This window comes from Ascidiella aspersa, chromosome 2 (genome assembly GCF_963924565.1).
Source record: "Ascidiella aspersa chromosome 2, kaAscAspe10.2, whole genome shotgun sequence".
NCBI classification, from domain to species: Eukaryota; Metazoa; Chordata; class Ascidiacea; order Phlebobranchia; family Ascidiidae; genus Ascidiella; species Ascidiella aspersa.
This window is the reverse complement of record NC_139448.1, coordinates 33,367,884-33,389,242: the sequence shown is the minus strand read 5'-3', so window position 1 is coordinate 33,389,242 and position 21,359 is coordinate 33,367,884. Positions and strand designations below refer to the sequence as shown.

The 21,359-nt window shown below is 37.5% G+C and overlaps 1 protein-coding gene across 1 annotated transcript in view; it reads left to right on the top strand.

The window, feature by feature from the left end:
* Window positions 1-21,359, top strand: part of LOC146165038 (mediator of RNA polymerase II transcription subunit 12-like protein) — a 45,443-nt gene that overhangs the window by 15,970 nt on the left and 8,114 nt on the right. Inside the window, exons 20-40 of the mRNA XM_083382982.1 lie at window positions 110-260; window positions 1,662-1,872; window positions 3,081-3,323; window positions 4,083-4,190; window positions 5,053-5,193; window positions 5,821-5,985; window positions 7,116-7,254; window positions 7,924-8,083; window positions 9,039-9,215; window positions 9,476-9,594; window positions 10,066-10,162; window positions 10,622-10,725; window positions 11,648-11,805; window positions 12,872-13,016; window positions 13,729-13,905; window positions 14,784-14,951; window positions 16,384-16,485; window positions 17,185-17,316; window positions 17,940-18,104; window positions 19,108-19,271; window positions 20,197-20,386. Coding sequence (XP_083239108.1) covers window positions 110-260; window positions 1,662-1,872; window positions 3,081-3,323; window positions 4,083-4,190; window positions 5,053-5,193; window positions 5,821-5,985; window positions 7,116-7,254; window positions 7,924-8,083; window positions 9,039-9,215; window positions 9,476-9,594; window positions 10,066-10,162; window positions 10,622-10,725; window positions 11,648-11,805; window positions 12,872-13,016; window positions 13,729-13,905; window positions 14,784-14,951; window positions 16,384-16,485; window positions 17,185-17,316; window positions 17,940-18,104; window positions 19,108-19,271; window positions 20,197-20,386 — 3,216 coding nt within the window. The remainder of the gene's footprint in view (window positions 1-109; window positions 261-1,661; window positions 1,873-3,080; window positions 3,324-4,082; window positions 4,191-5,052; window positions 5,194-5,820; window positions 5,986-7,115; window positions 7,255-7,923; window positions 8,084-9,038; window positions 9,216-9,475; window positions 9,595-10,065; window positions 10,163-10,621; window positions 10,726-11,647; window positions 11,806-12,871; window positions 13,017-13,728; window positions 13,906-14,783; window positions 14,952-16,383; window positions 16,486-17,184; window positions 17,317-17,939; window positions 18,105-19,107; window positions 19,272-20,196; window positions 20,387-21,359) is intronic.

Genomic DNA, 21,359 nt, shown 5'->3' with positions numbered 1-21,359 from the left:
CGTTCAAAATTTACCGATATATCGATATATCGTTATATCGGTCTGTCTCAATTTTTCCTTGTATTCTGGAACGAAAAATTACCAACGACCTAACGCGTTTCTTTTTAAGGACGAGCCTGTCACTGGCGAGTGGAACCAGCGACTGATGGTTTTGTACGGCGCTGGAAAGCAGAAGTCGGAGATAAAGCAGGCTGTGCGCAAAGTAACGAGACACCTCGCCAAGCTCGTGCAAAGCAAGAGGGAACTGGACGACAAACCTGGTAAGTTCTAGACTCTAGAGCAGTGTTTCTTAACCTTTTTGGCGCTCGTACCCCTTTAGCTTTCATGAAAGTTTTTCGTACCCCTGTCTACCGACGGAAAGTAAATTAAATTGTAATGATAGGTATTAAACTCAATGTATTTCTAACTTCCGTGTTGAATGCATGCATTAAATACAGTCTTGTGAGCAACAATATTTACAACACACAAAAAATCAGTCAATTTAATATTGTTTTTTTATGTTGCTTTTCGTAGTTGCCTAAATACCAATATGCCTAAATATCGCATAATTTCACACTGCATGTCGTACCCCCTGCTTTGGTGCTTCGTACCACCAAGGGGTACACGTACCCTTGGTTAAGAACCCCTGCTCTAGAGTCTTCTCTATAAACTTATCGTTGATCTTTAGCCACGGCTCGCTGTTTTTGTTTTGATAGATGCCTGATTGCTTAAATCTGATTAGAAATTTTTTTTATAACAGTATTTTTTTTTTAATTTTTTTATAACAGGGATTTTTAAACTGGGGTCCGTTGACCACTTGGCGACCCGATTGCATTCCAGTGCGTTGCACCCAAAGATATTTTTAAAATTCTTACCCAAAACCTTGCCAGTGACGTTATTCTGGCTTTTAATGTTGCCTAGCCTAGTTAATTAACAATGAAAAGAGCCATATATGTCGTTTTATTTTGGCCTGGGAGTTTCAGGCCCCTCAAAAAATTCTTTTTAGCTGTTACCCCAGGTTTGAAGTCCAATTTAGTTTGATACGTTCGAAATACGTCACAAATTTCTGTTTTATCTTAAAAAACATGAATCTGGCGATTGGCCATTTTTACCAAACCGTTTAAAACACTCGAAACCCATAAATGATAAGTTTTTGTTAATTTGTTATTTAGCTTTCGCAAGTGTAACCACAACATTTCTTTCACGTAAAACTGTACTTTTAAGTAAAAATGCATTAAAATTCTGGAATAATCTCCGATTTGGAGGTGCTACGTCACTCTGTCTAAAAACATAAGTTTAAACAAAATTATTGCGGAAATTTATTACGGCGCGCCGAGACCTTGCCGCGACCAGGCTTGCTGACCTGACCTAAACTGTACTTTTAACTGGCGATTTGCCGTAGTCACCAAACAGTTTATAACACTTTGAACCCAATGCTTAATAAACGCTCCTCTCTGAGCCTGTGTAGCTCAGTTGGTGGAACGACGGTCCCGGCTTGACCGGAGGTCGTGAGTTCTAACCTCACCGCAGGCTTGTTGTTTTTCTAGGCTGCCCTAATTGCATCATAGATTAACAGATTTGGTGAGTCTGCAATGGCTCTCGGTGTACCAATGCTATATATATATTTTTTGCTAAGATATCTTTAGCGAGACTTCCACATCAAATGTCTTTTAACTGCGCAGATTCGACGCCCAACCCTTACGCTTGGGTGAAGCAAGAGAACGTTGGAGCACCAGTAGGGAGTGGGAAAAAGAGTAGGCGCTCTGCTCGCTCCTCCTCCCACGGCGAACTCCTTCAACGCTTCCGTGCGTTGTCCTACTTCGACCAGCATATGGTCACCAGCAACGTTTCGAAGACGCTCCTGGACGCACTTAACCACTACATATCGGGAAGGTCTGTGTTTAGAGGGGGATTTTTGTGACACCGAACCGGGGGGGGGGGGAATTTTTTGCCACTGATTTTTTTCTTGAGGATTCTTAGGGCTAGGGCATTGATTCCCAACCTTTTTCGGCTTACGGAACAATTTTTAAAATGTACCCCCTATACCCCCCTGCTTGCAAAAAAGATTGTAAACAAAGGTGCCGGAAAAATCTTTATAAAAAAAAAACACATTAATTAGTAAAAAAAGAGAAGTGTTTGTGAAAAGTAACAACAACATAAAATAATAAGAAACGCAAAAAATTTCAAAGAAAGAAAATGTTAAAACAATTTATTGGTCTAAAAGTAAGCGATGTCTGACGAGAGTGGCGACCTTTCAACGTTCGAAAGGTTCAAGCCGAAAAAGCGTTATCAAAAAAATATGTTTCCGATTTCTTGTCCGCTCAACTCAAATTCGCTATAATCAAATAACTCTTTCACATGTAAGGCCCGTTTACACTACAGCTGCACTGAGCTGAGCAAAGCGAAATTTGCATTTGAATTCTATTGTGGCGAGCGTTTCACGTTTTGCTAAACTCAAGCCCCGTGCAGCAGCTGCAGCTAGCTTAAAAATACGCTTTGGAGCGATTTCCACGCTTTGCTAAACTCAAGCCCAGTGCAGCAATAGAAAAACGTTACGTTTGGAGCGATTTTTACGCCCAGCGCAGCTCATTGCAGCTGTAGTGAAAATAATTTCACGCCCAGTGCAGCTGTAGTGTAAACGGGCCTTTAGGCCGTGTTGCCTCGTCCCCTTGCTTTTCGACCTAATGGAAGAGGCTCTCAACGTGGGCAAAAAAATTGTTAAACGTAAAAAAAACAATGTTTAAAGATAAAAAGCAAAAACATCTTAGTAGGTCGATTTCCAAAATTATTTCAGGCAAAAATCGGTTACAAAACGAAAAAAACAACTAAGGATTTCAAGATTTTTGCCTCAACCCATAAAATAACCGATTTGTGTTCCACTAGTTAAAAAAAAACATAAAAACAAATGACTGACGACGGCAAGACAATATGCAGTACTTCATAAAACGACATGTTGTTTTAACCAATATATTCCTTAAAAAACATATTAATATGGCGATTTAAAAAAAAAGTCAAATAAAAAAAAAAGAATCGCCCATTGGGTAAAAAAATAAATTTACAAGCTTAAACTTGCTTTAATCAAATAAATCGTTTACATTCAGGCCGGTGTTGCCTCGTCTTGATGTCGTTACCTTACTGTTCGACCTTATGGAAGAGGCGCTTAACGTGGGTGGACTCGTCCAGTTGGCAGTGTCGGTGAGTCAGGTACTCGACCAACTCGCACTCGCCATCCACCGACGCAAGAACGAGTCGGACTCGCGAGGCAGCTTCTCGCACACCGAGTACGTTTGGTACCCGACCGAGTTGTCGCTGATGGTCGTTTCCGTGCTAAGGCACTATCAGAGGTTCGTGAAGTTGGTTTGTTAATTTATTAGTTGCTTGGTTGGTTGGATCGATTGATTAATTCGTGAAATTACGGGTCTTTAGTTAATGGGATATTAAAATATTTGACAAACAATTACTTAAAGAGTTGGTTTGTTCAAAAAAGTCTTTGGTTGGAGTTCATGTATCTGTTTGCGTTACTTACTGCAGTGGTTCTGAGACGTTTTTTTTTTTTTTTTTTATTGACGGGGACCCCCCTAAATGTTGTTTTTTTGGCTTTTGTTGACCGTGGTCGACGTAGAACTTTTAGAGACGTTACGTCATATATCGAAGTCATTAACAAGTAGACTTAGGAAAGTTATTATTTTTGGTTCAACAAATGTGAAACTGTAATAAAGTACAAATGCGTGTAAGAAGAAGGCGGCAAACAGTTATTTTTAAATCTCAAAAAAAAAACTTTTTTATTGTTTAAAATTGTTTATTGAGATTTGACACGGGCCCCCAAATATTAGTCCATCGATCCCTGAGGGGTGCGTATAAGAACCCCTGACTTACTGGTAGATTTTGGTTGTTTTTTGGCTTTAATGGTCAATTGATAGTTTGGTTAATATAGCTTTGAATGGATTTGGATGAAATGAGAGGTTGTATTCTAGATTGATTGGGCAAATTTTAGTTTGATTTTTGGTTTATACAACCAAACAACTTAAGCAACGTTTGGCGTTCTACATCTCACCATAACCTTCTTTTAACTTGCCAACCTAAACCTATCCACGACTTTTCAGCTATCTGACCTTGAACACCGACCTTGCCCTTGACGCTTTCGAAGGTTTGCTTGCTGTGGCGAAGCGAACTTGCATAAGCAACCCTGCGCAATGCACCTCGCCAGACAGGTACTTCTATTATGAATATCCTAAGGTTAAATTATATTAAACTTTAAACTCCGAAAAGGTCACGTATTTTGTTAGCAGCGAGGGAATCAGGCTGTTCAAGATGGAATTCTCTTTTGTTTTACTAATTTTTGTTAGTGTTTTCCTCAGCTAAAAACGGCTCTTGTCCCTATTTTATTTACTGTTTACCGCCAAGGGTGTTTATATTTAGAAATACTATCAAAGAAACTATTTTTGTAAATTAAGATTTTTTTAATAAATCGTTTTCTGTATGTATGGACAATTCCTTCAATTTGTACATTAGGTCTATCTGTGGTGTAGGGACATAGCGGTATTTGTTTTTATTGGTACACATCTAAATTAGCACTGCCTTATTTGGTACCATATGAGTGTTTTAGTCGTTTTGTACGTTTTTTAAATAGTGTTTCCTGTACTTTAGAGACCATACTGTTATTCTGAGTTCGAATAAGAATTGCAAAGGTTTTAAACTCAACGCTTCTTTAATTCAGGAGTATACTGGAATTCCTTTTCGAATTGTTCATCATACAAAATAGTGTTACCTGTACTCGACCATACCGATATTTTTTATCCTAACTTAAATTTTACAACTTTGAAACTCAACGCTTCTTGTACTTCGGGAGTATACTGTTTTTTTTATTCGAATTGTTCATCTTAAAAATAGTGCAATTTAGGCAACATACTGATATTTATGAGATCAAAATATAAAGTTGTACAACTTTCGCTTATACTTCCGGAGCATACTGGTATTCTTACTCTAACATCTTGGAAAATAGGGAAATCCAGGCACCATACCGATATTTTTGAGTTCGAAGTTTGAGTTGTACAACTTGCGCTAATACTTCAGGAGCATACTTGTGTTCCTGTTCGACCTGTACACCTCGTTCCCCTACATACGAGCCCGCTTTGTCGAGAGCTTTCAGGCCTACGCAGTCAACGTCAAGCAAGCTCTCTTCTCCAACAAAAAGCCGTCAACATCCAACTGCAGGTAGGCCACATTCGCGTTTTTTCAGCCTATATTGAAACAGTAGTTCCTAATTTTTTTAATAACTCACACCCCCTAAAAGTAGTTTTTGGTTCTCAAATACCAGGGTCGGCGCGGATTTTTGAAGAGATGACGTCATAAATTGATGTCGTAAAACAAGTAGACTTAGGAAACCGGTTGTTTTCGTTCGAACAAATGTGAAACTAAAACGAAGTCCAAATATATTAAAGAAGAACGCGCCAAAACTTTTTTCGATTAAACTTTTTTCATTTTTTAAAAATTCGTTTCGTTTTTAAATTAGACAGCAAGATTTGCATTACGATTTGAATTTCGTAAACCCCCCAAAACTGGCACACGAACCCCCAAGTAGTACACGGACCCCAGTTTAAAAACCCCGACACCGACTACCGTAACTTTTCATATTTGCGACAAGTTTTAGAGTTTAGTATAGTCAGTTAACATACCCGACTTTTTTTAAATCGTTTGGTCGGAAAGTTGTTTTGCAAGACGTTTTTTTAAAATAAATGATTAAATTTTGAGTCAAGCTTTAAAAATAACTTTCTTAAATGTATTTTGCAACAAAAACCCAAGCGAAACCATTGCAGCGCTAAACCAATTCTTTTCTGATAGTTACGACCCGAACTTTTTGCGTAACTTCATCGAGAACCCGAGTCCGGACCGCGTGCTATCTGTTGCCGAGCAGTACAGCAGCCAGTTGCACGACACAACATGCAGATACAGCTTCGTATGTTCTGCTATCATCACTGTGTGCAGTGGCCAACAGGACTTCGAAAGGTAATGACCAACTTGTTCTTGGCTCAAAATATGCTTTCTCGATTCTCTGTACTAATTTATGCAATCTTTATAATTAGAATTGGATCTTCTTTTAACATGTAAATTAAATATAAATATGTTGTTGCTAACAGGTATAGTAACTGAAAAGGAGCTCTTTTGACAATTTATTTTTATTATTTGTTTATTTGTGAGAGTCAAACTCGCGATCGAGGGCATTCGGTACATTGGTCGCATGTACTAAATGTGAATTCTTCGGTACATTGGTGGCATGTACTAAATGTGAATTCTTCGGTACATTGGTGGCATGTACTAAATGTGAATTCTTCGGTACATTGGTGGCATGTACTAAATTTGAATTCTTCGGTACATTGGTGGCATGTACTAAATTTGAATTCTTCGGTACATTGGTGGCATGTACTAAATTTGAATTCTTCGGTACATTGGTGACATGTACTAAATTTGAACTCTAACTAAAAATATCTATGATCGCTATTAAACTGAAGGATTACTAGGACTGCTGTATAGATTAGTTTTGTACATATGTTGGTAGTGGTTTCCGTTTGTCGTTTTTTAGGAAAACCTTTTCCCCGATTTCTCGTAAACTCTGTAAGATTATAGACCGTTTCTTGCTAAACGTTGAAATTGGAGAGGTGTTAATAAGAAAGTGATAGGGCAGGCCTATTCACGGCTTTTAAACTGATTTTTTTCTCCCAAATGGAGTGAAAATATAAATAGCACCGAAAGAACCGCGCAAAGTGCAAAATAATTTTACGTTGACTTAGTTAAAACAGACAAAAAATGGCCTCGTTAACTACAATATCTTACTATATGTTTTGTGATGCACACTACTGAAAGGGGTAAAACTCACTTGCAGACGAGTTATTATTATCTACCATTTAAAAACGCTAAAAACTAATAAAAAATCTTCTATGAAACATGTGCAGTCACCGTTAATTGCCGCGCCTGTGAGAGTCGTATTAAGTAAACTGGGGAGTTCGCTTTCACTCTCCGGTTTTCGAGTTCAAAACAATCAAAAAATTGGTCCTGGGTCATTATTTTAAAACTGTTGTTATAAAAATGCTTTTTCAAACTTGTAGTTCATTCGCCAATACGCCGTTTTATTTTCGCAGGGTCAACTCTCTAGCGTCGCTGTGCGCCGAGATGAACACTCGCTGTAGCGAGTTGAGCGCCGAGTGGCTTGGAGTTCTCAAGGCTCTCTGTTATTCTTCCAGCGCCGCAAACTTCAACGACGTGCTCATGGTTGTCGAGGTGGGAATCGACAGTCGTGTCAAATTAATTGACTGCAAAAACGCTAAAACACACACAAAAATTTTTTTTTTTTTAATTTGTTGACTGGGACTTAAGTGATTTTGCAAATGGTTGAGTCAACCTCAATTTATTTCAAAATGTCTTGTTTGCAAAACCGCCTGGGCGGCGTTAATTTACGTTTTTACTCGAGCAGTTTTTATGTCCCAAACCACCTTGATTCTTTAGCAGCTCTTTCAAACGATTTAGCGTAGAGCGGTGGATCTATATCAAACTTAAATATTGGGATCTTTTAACTAAAAATGTGTGTTGAACTTATGCCGAATCGCGAGAAAGAGATGTTATGAATCAAGGTGGTCACACAAGTTGTTAAAACCGGGTTTGGGTAGAGCGACTGTCCCGATGTGGCCAGAAGTTGTGAGTTTGAACCACCACTTCAGGTTAGTTGGTTTTTCAGATTCGGTGGGTCTGCGATGGCTTTTGGTGTACTATCATAAGTAAGCCGCAATCGTTAGTCAAAAAGCGACTCCAGGTCAAAAAGCGACAAAAATACTAGTTCATAGTTGTTGAACACGTATAGGTGTGCATCTTTCATCGTTCTCATTGTGCTTAAATTTTTTTAAGCAAAAAAAAAAACACTTGATCATTTTTCTCCTCCTCCTCCTCCTCCAGGCAAGCGACTCCCACATCCGTGATCCTCTTGCGCTCTTCACGGCAGTCCTCATCGCTCGTGGATGCCTCTCACTGGAGGACGTCATCCAACACGTTGCCATACCATCACTGCTCGCCGCTTGCAACAGCAAACCAGGGGGAGGACTGACACCGGACACAGGTACGTTAAACTGTGCTTAAAGGTTGCGTTCGTGCTGTAATTTTCTTCTGTTATATATAATATATGTTAGGAAAACTGGATTTTTTAGCGTTTTTTTGCAAAAAACACTGGGTTTTGTAGCTGTTTTTTTGAAAATACTGTTTTTTTAACAGTTTCCTTTGTAAAAAGTAGTTATTTAACACTTGGTGCAACTTTTGTTGAGAGTTCAGTAAAAAAGTAAGTCTTAACCGAAATATGAAATCAAATGCGCTAAATCTATACAACAAAATCGCGACTGCTGTCTACAGATTAATTTTAAACTGATTTAACCGCATCTTTCTTGCTTACAAACAATTAAACTTCTAGAATTGTATACAGTGTTTTTTTTACGTATAATTTAATGCAATCAGGAAACTGTTGTTTTCTAAATCACAAGACTGTTTCTAAATTGTTTTACCAAAGTTTAGGCCAATAGCTCCCCAACTTTTAAGCTTAGTTCTAAATGACTCAAAAACCCTCGTTTAACAACATTTAGGCAAGCGAAAGTTGTCAATTTTGCTTAACTCGACAAGAACTAGGAAATATCGGTCTTCGGGACGGTGGTTCAAATCCCCCCTTCTTGTAAGTGATATTATCGTTTTTAGTTTGTTTTTTCAAGGTTTTACTCACTGAAGGCAATATTTTTCACGTATCTTAAGCTAATACGAAAGCAAAATTATTTATTGTTGCACAAAGTTTGACCTAGAAACCGGTATTTTTTCGCTCCAGTTATAATACATTTTACTACATGACGCCCCGGCTTTCATAAGATTGGTTATGACTAGTCATGATACATTTATTTGTCTAGCGGTTTTACGAACATTTGCTGTAATTGTGATCTTTCAAAAGTAACCCAAAACTTTGCAATGACGCCGCAGCACAAAATAACGGTCTTCGTTCACCACAACGTCTTTCAAACTTGATACTCTGTCAACAGGCGCCCGACTCACCTGCCACCTGCTGCTGCAACTCTTCAAGGCGCCGAGTTCGTCGAGTGCAACGAGTAACTCGTTCCGTCTCCCCTCCCTGTCCGACCGACACTTACTCGCAGCAGCGCAGCACAACATTGCAGTAGGAGCCGTACTCGCGGTACTCAAGGCAATGCTTAAACTGGGTGAGTTGGTTTGCTTAGCCCCTTACGATTTCGACTAGGCAGCTCGTAAAATAGCACAACCTCGCAGTATGATAAAATATGTTACAAACTAGAAACAGTTTAGTTACTGGCCCATCGTACAGCATTTTTTCCGTTTGTCAGCGAAAATGATTTTAATTCGACAAACTTTTTTTGGTTGAAGTTAGTAGGTCAAATATGATTGCTTTCAGGAGACTTATAAATAATCACGTTCAATATTTAACTTTTTTTTTACTTTACAGGCGACGCAGGCTTTTCCAACAGCAAGTCATCTTTCCAGAACGAAGAAAGTGTTTCCAGCTTTTTCGCTCCGATCCAGGGACTCGACCTTCCAATGCCAAACGCGCTAGAGACTCGGATGGTAAAGTTGTCATTACGTTTGTTTTACACAACCCGATTTTGGGCACCAAGTCCTTACCCTGGATAATTTGTCGTTTTCTGTTTGATTGAACTTCATATGTTTAAAGTTCTGTACATTCAACATTAGTTTGGTTTTAATTGGTTTATAAAAGATTTTCAACCTCAACATTGTTCAAGTGAATGAAACGTTTATATCCACAATGTGTTCTGTTATGGAGTCGTTCTGTAGTCGTACTGGTCAACGAAAATGGCACACATTATAGAATACACCGGGTACCTTCATTGTTTAAGTGTTGCGACTTAGTTGCACTTGGGTGTGGAAAGCCTGAATTTAAATCCAACAAATTTATGCAAAAGTTTTAAAAATATTCTTTGGTTAAGCAGTCGGAAATTTTATTCAGATTAAAAAAAAAACACGTCAAAATGTAAATGTTACATGATTGACACCTTCAAAACGTCGCTGTTTTTTTAGAACAACGGAGCATCTTCGATGGACGGCGCAAGTCTGAGCGAGTTCGCCAAGCATGCTGTCCACGTTATCTGCTCGCAACAGTGGGTCAGGGAAAGATGTGTCCAGCAGTGGGTCCGAGAAAGGTCTGCTTCATTGCGGTGTAATGCTCCATAGTTGAAAATGCATAGTTAAAGTATCAGTCTGTCTGTGAATCTGCAGGGATGTGTAGGCTGCATTTAGATTTTGTTTTTTGCAAATCTGGCTTTTTTTTAAATGTTTTTTTAATACAATTTTTTTAGACAATCCTTTTTTGTTATTCTTGTTAAACGCAAAAAAATAAGTACGGATATTTTCGTACAACATTGCTTCTTACATGTGAACGACTTATGTCTGTTAATCTTAGACCCGCTGCACAAAAATAGAGTCATCTTTCAACTAAACTTTATTCAACTTTTGTCGGCGACCCTTGTTTTGCGCAAAATTATGTCTAAAAACTTTTAGGTATTCAATTTAAAAACAGGTTTACATTTACAGTTTAAATACATGCAAAGCCTAATTGTAAACGTGTTTTGCAGAGCTTTGAAAGACCCGGTTATGGATTTGCTGATGGACCAGGTGCTTACCCCTGAACAACGTCAGAACCTAATCCAGCTGATCTGCTATCCTGAAGAAGACTTGCCTGTAAGTTTAATACACCTGTGTAAACTTGTATATGGTAAATATTATCAGCTATACTTAAAACAACGGCACCGTGTTAGTAGATCGTTGTATTGCTTGTTAAAGTTCACAAAATCTTTACAATACGAACTTTAAGCAAAAGCTTCTAGAAAAAACTATACCACGCGGTTCTCTAATCCTTAAAGAGGATTTTGTAACTATGCTAATGGCGACAAACCCTTTAATTTCATAGATTCATTGTTTCATATATTTTGTTTACGTAAAGTACACGTTACATGCCCACTGTGCAATATTCTCGCGTTTGCTTAGGCGAACATTTTCTCCAAACTGCTAATGTAATTATTGTTTTACGCTAGTGTTTATAACGCAACATGTTATATTTTTAAACAGAACTTGTTGGTAGTACTGAATTTTTTTTACTTTTAACAACGCGAAGCCAAAACCATTTTTAAAGTAGTCTCTAAACTACAAATGTATTTTTTTCTCAACGCCTAAAAAATCATCAAGCTAAATCTTCTTCGCAGTTTTTGTAAGGCTAGAACAGATTTTTTTTTAATTTTTAACAACACGAACCCCCTGCTATATTAATCTTTGTACTTTGACTGGTTTCAAATTACTGGTATATTACCAATTACAGTGGCCATTTATATACTTAGCTATCTAAATACAAAGGATTATTATTTTTGCTACCAGCAGATGTCTTCTTTGTTAAACTTTTACATAGCGATCTGTGAAATCTCCTCAACCTTCTTATCCTGCCTACGGTAGCCGCAGCTTTTCCGTATTATTTCCCTAAATCCCAGTGATTTTAAACCGGTACTCTGTGAAACACTAGTGTTTCGTAAAAGATCGTCAGTTGTTTTGCAAAAAGTTAATTAATTTAACTGATATTTCCATGAAAAACAACATTTCCGTTCCCACGCAGAGGCTGTCTTCTTTGATCGGTGACCCGCGCAAATACGTTGTGGGCATCTTGAGCGGCATGACTCGGTGGACATTACGTCAGTGTTTGTTGGAGTTGCTCGTCATGCTCAAGCAAGAACGACCGCCGCAAGAGAAGTGCCTACCAGAGCATATCGCAAAGTAAGTATTGCGTCCGACGTATTATCGCACGCGATTGGTTCGTTTTTTTCTGTCTAGCACGACATAGTTTAATTTTTACTGTAGAATGATGCCTATTGTATCTGTGTTATAATTAATCAATCTTTTTTTCGATAGTATTCGTATATTACTATCGCTATCATTTACTGTTCAAGTGGTAATGTTTTATCATAATTACAACACATACCACATCTTAAATGTTTGATAAAAATATATTTTGATTTACAAGATCTGTTTTCATCAGATTATGCCAAGGTTCGATTTGATTGACATAAACTCTTTTGTTTTACTATAAATTGACTCTTTTCAATCCTTATTTGATTATTTTCCAATTTAATATTGTTCTCTTTTTAATTGAATTTTTTCCAACAATATTTTTTTGGTCAAAAGATCTTAAGATCTTACCTTTAAACTGGGTTGCAGTGAAAAAAAAACTTAGCTACTTTTTCGCTGTAGTTTAATTGTTAAATTACTAAACTTGTTCTGTTTGGTACCTATTTTTCTATTTGTCATCCAATTAAACTTCGATTTTTTCCGTTTTCATCACGATTTACAAATCCAGTTAAGCTTGTTTAAGTTCCACGGAAATAAGGGCTAGATTGAAGAAATCGTCGGTTGATGATAAACGGCTAGGCCAGGGGTTCTTAAACTGGGGTCCATGGACCCCTTGGGGGGGGTAGTTTTAGGGGGTCCATGAAGGCCCAATTGAAATATTAACTTGTAAATTGAAAAGTAATCATTTGTTTAAAGAAATCAGTTTAATTAAAAACAAAACGGTTTTGCACTGACTGTATTAAGACTCCATTTCAGTTTCACATTTTTTTAGACCGAAATCAACAGATTTATGAAGTTCATTTGTATTGTGACGTCATATATGATGTCATTTTTTTTTTTGAAAATTTTGCCTATCGTGGTCCACGCGACGTCAAAAAAAAGTTTAGCGGTCCGCGCTAAAAAAAGTTTAAGAATCCCTGAGCTAGGCGTTTGAACTGAATTTGAGCCGCGAAAAAATAATTGGCGACCGATAAAGAACTTTATTCATTTCTAGAGCGACGATCGAGGTTTTCCAACAGCAGCAGCAACAACAGCTGATGGAGTCTGCACGTGAACGCAAGTCTTCACTCACAGGTGCCGAACTTGACCGATGCAACGTCTGGCTTGTCGCCCCTCTTATCGGGAAACTCCCTTCACAGGTGAGTACAACCACTGGCCTCTTGAGATTAAAGGCCCGTTTACACTACAGCTGCACTGAGCTGCGCTGGGCGTAAAATTGTTTTCACTACAGCTGCGCTGAGCCGAGCTGGGCGTAAAAATCGCTCCAAACGTAACGTTTTTCTATAGCTGCACTGGGCTTGAGTTTAGCAAAGCGTGAAAATCGCTCCAAAGCGGATTTTTAAGCTAGCTGCAGCTGCTGCATGGGGCTTGAGTTTAGCAAAGCGTGAAACGCTCGCCACAATAGAATTTAAATGCAAATTACGCTTTGCTCAGCTCGGTGCAGCTGTAAGTGTAAACGGGCCTTAAGGCTTAAAAAATTGTTATTCTATTTTCAAATTTTCTCTTATAAACTTCCCTTATAAACCATTGGTCTATTACTTAACCAAACCATTAGAAGAATAGACTTAGGTTCAGAAAAACTCGGAAAACCTGACTTTAATGTTCGTGATCAATATATTTCTCAAAGACACAACTCTTTTAATGTCAATTGGGCTTTGTCCCCATCATTAAATTGGGCCCTTAAAATCTTTCACGCAAACCTTTTGACCTCGAAAGAGTAATCCACTTTTCCTGGAACATTTAAACTCGCAAATTAAGAAAAGGTTTCACAAAATAACATATATTTTACCCCATTTACCCAGTTGTCCACTTCCTCCAAGCCAAACTAACAAAAACTCAACCAATCCCAAGGTCCAAGGGCGAGTCCTTCAAGAAGCTAGCACGATCCTAGAAGCGCCTCAGAACTGGTCGACCTCGTCCACAAGGAGTGGGGCCTGCGTACGGGCTGAACGCCACGAGACGAAGCAATCCTGCTCACTGTTGCTCAACCACCAGCCATTTCTCACCCTCATACTAACCTGCCTTAAGGTAAGCGAACTGCAGGGCTTGTTTTACTGTAGCCTAGTCAAAATTATTTAAGCTGAATTCCTCTATTCTCATGTAGAATGTCATTTAACATTTCAGCTTAACTGAAAAGTTCGAAATTAAAAGCCATTCAGCTTGATAATGAATTTCAAAGCCATAAAGGTCGAGTAAATTACCATCATTCGATAAAGACGTTGCGATACCTACTGTACTTGTATCATTATCAGTTAATCATTACATCTTTTTTTTAGATAATGTCGATTTACCCGAACTTTTTGACTTACCAACTGAATGATTTTTAATTTCGAACTGAATATTTTAGCTTATAAAAAATCCGTAGTGTAACTAAACAAATGTCATTTAGTCAGAACTAAAATACTAAAAGCAAAAATATTTGATTTTATTGATTGCAAAAACAAGAATACTTGAGCAATCTGATCACATTTAAAACTGCTCGTATTTTCGATAAGAATCCTAAACGAAGTTTTTTGGGTCTTAAGTAAAAAAATCCTTTAGCTGAGCTGTGCAAGTTTAAAAAGCAATAGTCGTTCGGTCAAATACTACTTCAAAAAAAATAAATAAACGAAAACTGGACGGTACCATTGGCTGCAAAAATAGTCAACGAAGCCATCTTAACGCATTTAAAATGGCTCTTGTTTTTTTAAAACCTTGTCAGTTAGTGTTTTTTCAGCATGTGATATTAATTGTTTTAAGGTATTTGAAACATAACACAAACACTTATTCAGTTTTTAAATCTTAATCAAATATAGCCTTGTATTACCGTGCTGCTGTTGCGCTATACTCGAAATTATGGCACGGCCTCTTAAGTAGCCGATCGCATCTTGTTTTGATTCAAATCCGCATCGTTTATTACGTCACAGGGCCAGGACGAACAGCGTGACACGTTGCTTGACTCGCTTCAGTCGCAGATCATCATGCTACACACTGAGTGGCAGAGCGCACACACGGACCGAGACACCGGCAACCTCACCCCGTACCTCAGCACGCATCAGGGCGTTCACGAGGCGCTGCAACTGAGACTGTCACTGGTCTGTACTTGTTTTCTTTTATGCTGTTTATTTAAAAAATTGTCCACTGGGGCCTCAAGGTTTCAATTCTCTTAATTGCCAGATCCCTGGTCTGTATCTGTGATTTGAAATTTTCTTAGATGAGCAAGCAAAATGGCTCGAAAATGTGATTTTTAACTTTTTTTCTTGTGTTACTTTATTCTTAAGTAGCCGGTAAAGGATTGTTAATTTAATTCCTTAATGTTTTCCCTATGATTAAGTAAGGTAATGTTTTAATACGTTATGCTTGGATCCTCCCTATATTTAAAACTGTTCCTGGTCTGTGTCTGTTTTTCTTGCTTGATTATTCTTAAAATTTGATTAAACATGCGAGTGTGTTTTTTAAAAAAAAGGGCTTCAAAAAGATGTTTTAACTTGTTGCATTTTGTCGTATTACTTACTTTAAGTAAGAGGTATAGGTTTGTTAATGTATTTCCTTAAAGGTTACCCTAGGATTAAGGCCCCAATATTTTAATATGTCATGTTTAGGATTCGCCCTATTTTTTAAACTCAGTTTAGTTTACATAATTAGCTCTGTGGCCTTCTAGTTCTCCAAACCAACGTTTGTATTGCCCGCTCCTTGATCTTTATGATTTTAATGCTTATAGATCTATATGGATTTAAATGTTATATTTCAGTATTCTAAGAATGAACATTCAAAACATTAAGGGCAATGAACGGATTTAGAGCTTTACAAAGTACCTCGTTAAGTATTCATCGAACACTGCTGCTGACGTAATAGTTTTATTTTCTGACGTCAGCAAACTGCTCATGCGTGGTAAATGCTAAAACCTCGAATAGGTTAGATGTTGGAATTGTGCAACATTCGAAATATTCCAATAGTGTTCTTTAACCGAATATAACCCCAACAATAAGACATAATAAACGTTTTAACAAATAATGTGACGAATTTATTTAAAAAAGTCATTTTTGTTTACAACGGCTGTATTTAGCTACAAAACGACGCAAGCTAAAGAACAATTTGTACTGATTGCTTAGAACAACGTGGTCCAACTGCAGGAGACTTTTTTGGCCCGCGAACTGATAGTCAACTTTGGTTCAATCTGGCAATATCACTTCCATTTTTGTTTTTTTAATTTTTTGGTGTTGAAATTATTTCATAACTACCGTAACAAAGGTATAAATTCCAAAGTTAAAATAAACCTTGTTTTTGGCCCGCGATGAAAAGAAGTTGGACCACCCTGGCTTAGAAAGTGTATACTCATTGCTTTGAAGGCATCGTTTCTATATGCCTATATTATATGCCTTTCAGAGCAGACTCGGAAAATTTAGAAATTAAACTTATCGAAAAAACAAGTTGGTTTTCACAAAACCAAAGGGCCCTGTAATTAAAACGTTTATTGTAGCGAAAAGTGGGTTAAATGTTTTTTTTTTTTCTCTATTTGTTCGCCAGGTGGGAGGAATGTTCGACACGGTTCAGAGCAACTCGCAGTGGACGAGTAACGTGGTGGTTCTACTCACCCAACTCATCAACTCGGGAATGGTCGACGTACAGGTACTCTTGCCTTCTCCATACAATTAGTTTTAGTGATTAGACGATCTGTTTTAGCTTTAGAAAATATTTTTTCCAGCTACAAGGCCAAAGGTTTTGGATTTAAAACGATTAGTTCATTTCTCTAGGGTCATACAAGTATTTAAAGTGTAATATATTATAAAGTTTTCCCTAGAAGGTTTTTTGATGTGTTGTCAAAATGGCAAAACATCATACCTAAGAGTTTGAATACTTTAGTAAATCGTTTTTATATTTTTTAATCTTAGCAATGTGCAATTACCAACATTTCATATCAACAAATTGTTTACTAGTTTGGTAAAATTTGATCAACATAACTTTTAAAATTTGATCAACAAAAAAACATTTTTTTCCAAGCCCTAAATGCATATTTTAACTAAGATGTACTGTAGTATGTTGTGAATAACATAGGTGTACCTTAAACGTTCGGACAAGTTACTTGACTTTTAGGAATGTCTGATACATCTTATGTCTTTGAAAAACTGTTCGACTTCAACGGGAGCTAATGTATCATTTCGACTTGACTTGACTTGACATCAGATATAGTTGACTTCTTCCAATATAATGCTACGTTCTAAGCGTTGTAATTGAAATTCGCTCGACTTTAAGTGAGGCTAGAGTCAAGACTTTTTTTTTTTAACCTGCTATATGTTCTAAGAGATGTGACTGAGTTCTTACCAACAGGTGAACGCGGAATTGTTCGACATCGTATTCGATATGATCGCCATCTTACTCCATTACACACTAGGTGGCGATATGTCCAACAGGGCAGAGGGCAGAAAAGGGGGGTATATGAACATCGTCAAGAAAATGAAGGTGCGCTGTTCATTTGTTCATTTCAATAGTTGGTCTAAGACTGTTTATAAAACAGATAAAACATAAAATCATTTCAAGAAAAATTTTAACAAAGGATTTGATGTTTTATCTGCTTTTATAAACAGTCTTAGATCGTCTGATACGAAAACAAGAATCTTTCTATTGCATTTTGTTGTCTGCGGGAGATTCCTTACTTCCTAAAGTGTTTCAGCTTTCAACAGTTGGTTGAAATAAACCAGGGGTTCAAAAAAAACAACGTTCGTTCTTCAATACACTTTTGTCGGTAGATGAATTTAACAATTGAAACGGCAGCAGCAGTATATTTATTTTTATTGTATTAACAATAGTATCATAGTACTGTTTTGTTGTTGAACTATGTTCAAAACTATGTTCAGCCATCCAATTTCAGTTCTTTTTGAAAACCTATACATTTTCTTTGAAAAGTCTTTTAATGTCTTTTTTTATTTGATTTTAATGAAAACATTTTTTTTATTTTAATAATTTTTTTTTTTTTTTTTTTTTTGTAATTTTTTTTTTTTTAATAAAAAAACAGGCAAAACTCGTTCCAAATCCAATTCCTCAGCTAACCTTAATATATGTTTTACACCCAATCACACCAACAGAAAGAGATGGGCGATCGACAGACCGAAAGCACGCGACGTCTTCGTCAGTTGCTGCCCGTTCCTCGTGTAGAGGTTTACGTTGTCTGCTGTGAACCCTCTGGTCAACTCATCGATGTTAAGGGGAGCAAGGTGCCGGTGCCTGTCGATAGCACGCAGGGACTGCAGGTGATTTATTTGGTTTTCAAGCTGTTTTAGATAGTAAAATAAAGATTTTAGTAAAAAATGAGATTTTTAGTAAAAAAAAATGACATTTTTGACAAAAAGTGTAGCGATTGGATTCCATACTAAATGACGTCATTGCTATGCAAAACGAGCAAAAAATATTTAAACTTTTAAAGGTATTGAAACGCTATGGTTATGTTTTAAAGATATTTTTTTCCAGATTATTAGGACAAGATTTGCTTTAGCTTTATAAATTAAGTTACCTTCAGTTTTACATTTAACTGAAAATTATGTTTAAAATTCCCATAATAATTTGGCATTGGATTGGCACCGATACCACCCTAGTATCGGACAAGTACCGATACCACCCTAGTATCGGACAAGTACCGATACCACCCTAATATCGGACAAGTACCGATACCACCCTAATATCGGACAAGTACCGATACCACCCTAGTATCGGACGAGTACCGATACTACCACTTACCATTGGGCATCGATCCGATATTATCGGACATCCCTGATTGTAAATATGTCAGGAAATAATTTTTATTATTTTGACAAAAAGCGTTGACAATACCCAACCATGAAAGGGTCGTTGAGGGTTAAATTCAACTGAAACGTACTTAAACGCAATACGTATTCTGTGTTTCCTTCTGAGCATGTGTAGCTCTGGAGGTTGTGAGTTCGAACCTCATCGCAGGCTAGTTGTTTTTCTAGCATGGGCTTGCTTGCACTATAATCCTGACCAGGCTAAAAAAAGTCTTTTCTGAGGCATCCTGTGTGCGAGGTTAAATTCATTGTTATTTTTAACAACCTTACACCAGATGCCTTTGGAGAGATTTACCGAAATCAGTCAGCCTTATTAGAATTACAGTGGGCGCCGTTATCGCTGACCAGTACGACTTCAGTCCAGAAGGGCTTGATCACAGAATAAACATTGTGTATAACCTGTATATGCATGTTTCAGTTGCAATATCAACCTTTTTTCAATTTTTTTCGCCAGGTTGCAAGCAAGCAGAAGCTAAATGCATGGGAAATTATCGAAGGACTTAAGCAGCCTTCCCCGCTTTGCTTGGCGTGGTTCGGAGCTCACAAGATCGAGCGCAAGTTGCTTCCCTACCAGGAGCAGCACTCCCTCTTGCGGTTCCACCAGCACGCCAATGAACAGTGAGTTAATATTCTATGACTGTATCGTTATCGTAAGCGCTATGGAGTTACGGCTGGGGTGGTCTAAGTGGGGTACGGTGATTGAAATAAATTGTTGCGAACTTTTGTGTGACCAGGGAAAAAAAAAACTTTAGGCTTACTAAGTGTAGTGTTGTGGTTTCACCAGCACAGCAACGAACAGTGAGTTACTATTCTATGACTGTATCTTGTTCGACCGAGCGCTATGGAGCTAGTGCTGGAGTTCTTAAAGTGGGGTACGGGCACCTAAAGGGGTCCATTTTTACTGGCACTCTTAAAATATTTCGCAATATTGATTGCATGGAATTGTGGCTAACGTTAAAGTGACGAGCGAGAAATAAGCTTTTTTTCCCAAACATTTTGATCCAGGCCCCACTTTTTTGTCCTAAATTACTAGCTTTGCTAGAGTATTCTGCTATGACTTTGAACAAGACAGGAAAGTCTAAACTCTAAAGAATATTTGCTACCATTCGCTTACGTGTAAGGGCGAGGAAATATCTTTATGTTTTACAAAATACCGGAAGGGTCTTAAGAAATATTAATCTCCTCCTGATCCGTTTACCTCCACAATCTTCCCACAGTTTACGATGGAGCTGGAGTTTTCGTTTCTTTGACAACTTTACTCCGACCCCCATGAATAATAAACCTTCTGAGAATACAACATAAACGTTTAAAGTATTTCGGTCTTTAGTAAAAGTTTAACGTAGTTCGGTCTTAGCATTACAAGTTGAACGTATTTCGGTCAAATTGAATAGATTCTAATAGAACTTATAAATGACTGACTTTGACCAAGGCAGGAGAGTCTAAAGAATATTTACTCGTCCTGCATTTAAAAAAATATTTATATTTTTTTAAGTATAACTATTCTTGACCTAATTCGTTTACATCCACAATCTTCCTCCCCCAGTTTACGCCAGGAGTTCCTCCAACCTCCCAAACTCCCTCCAGAGGAAGAAGAAGAGGAAGTTGCTCCTCCTCGTCTCAAGATCCCCGACCGGAAGTTGCCCAACAAGATGACCGGAAGCTCGAGCTCGAACGACCTCATGAAGCGTCCTTCATCCAAGAAACCGAAACGACCAAAGCCAAAAACCCCGAAGGTGATTTTAGCGGGTTCGATCAAACTTAAAATCACTCTAAAACTGGAATTCTCTTAACTGGGGTCCATGGACTGCTGTAGGGGTCCACAATCATCTAATTTAAATTTTTAGTGCATAATTTTTAAAATGGGGTAACATTTTTAACAATAAAATAGTTTAATTAAAGATAAACGTTTCGGCGGCTTCTCGTCGAATGTACTTAGGTGTCATTTCAGTTTCACATTTGTTGAACCGAAATAGCTTTTTGCAATAAAACTTGAATAGATGAATCAGGTGGCACTATATAAAGACAAATTGCATTAAATTTAATACAAGCTTTTTTTGCGAAATCACTCTAAAACAGGGGTCTTTTAATCTGGAATTCCAGTGTTCTAAACAAGTCATTTTGAAATAACTTAAGTCCCAGTCAAGTCATCAAGTTCAAGTCAAGTCTTTTTCAATAAATAACAAGTCAAGTCCCAGTCCAAGTCATCGGTTGCCCAAGTCAAGTCCCAGTCAAGTCATAATTGGAGCAAGTCAACTTCAAGTCCAGCCCTTGTCAAAAAAATAAAACTTTAAATTATGAAAACCTGCAAACTCCTCCGATTATTATGAGCAACTCAAGTCAAAAATAACATAAAAGGAGCATTTACAAGCAAATTCTTTTATGTGCAAAGATTGGGATAAATAATACAATTTTATAAATAATTGCTTAATTAAAAAAGTCAAGTCAAGTCATTTTGCCCAAAAGACTTGAGTCAAGTCAAGTCATTTAAAAACAGTGACTTGAGTGCACTTAAGTCAAGTCATTGACTTAAGTCAAGTCATTGACTTAAGTCAAGTCATTGACTTAAGTCATTACAACACTGTGGAATCCTTTGACTGGCTGTGGGGTGTCCATAAAGGTCTAATTTAAATATTATGGCATAATTATAAAAACGAAAAAATTTTGAAACTAGTTTAATTTAAAAAAAACTTTAGGCGTCTTCTCCTT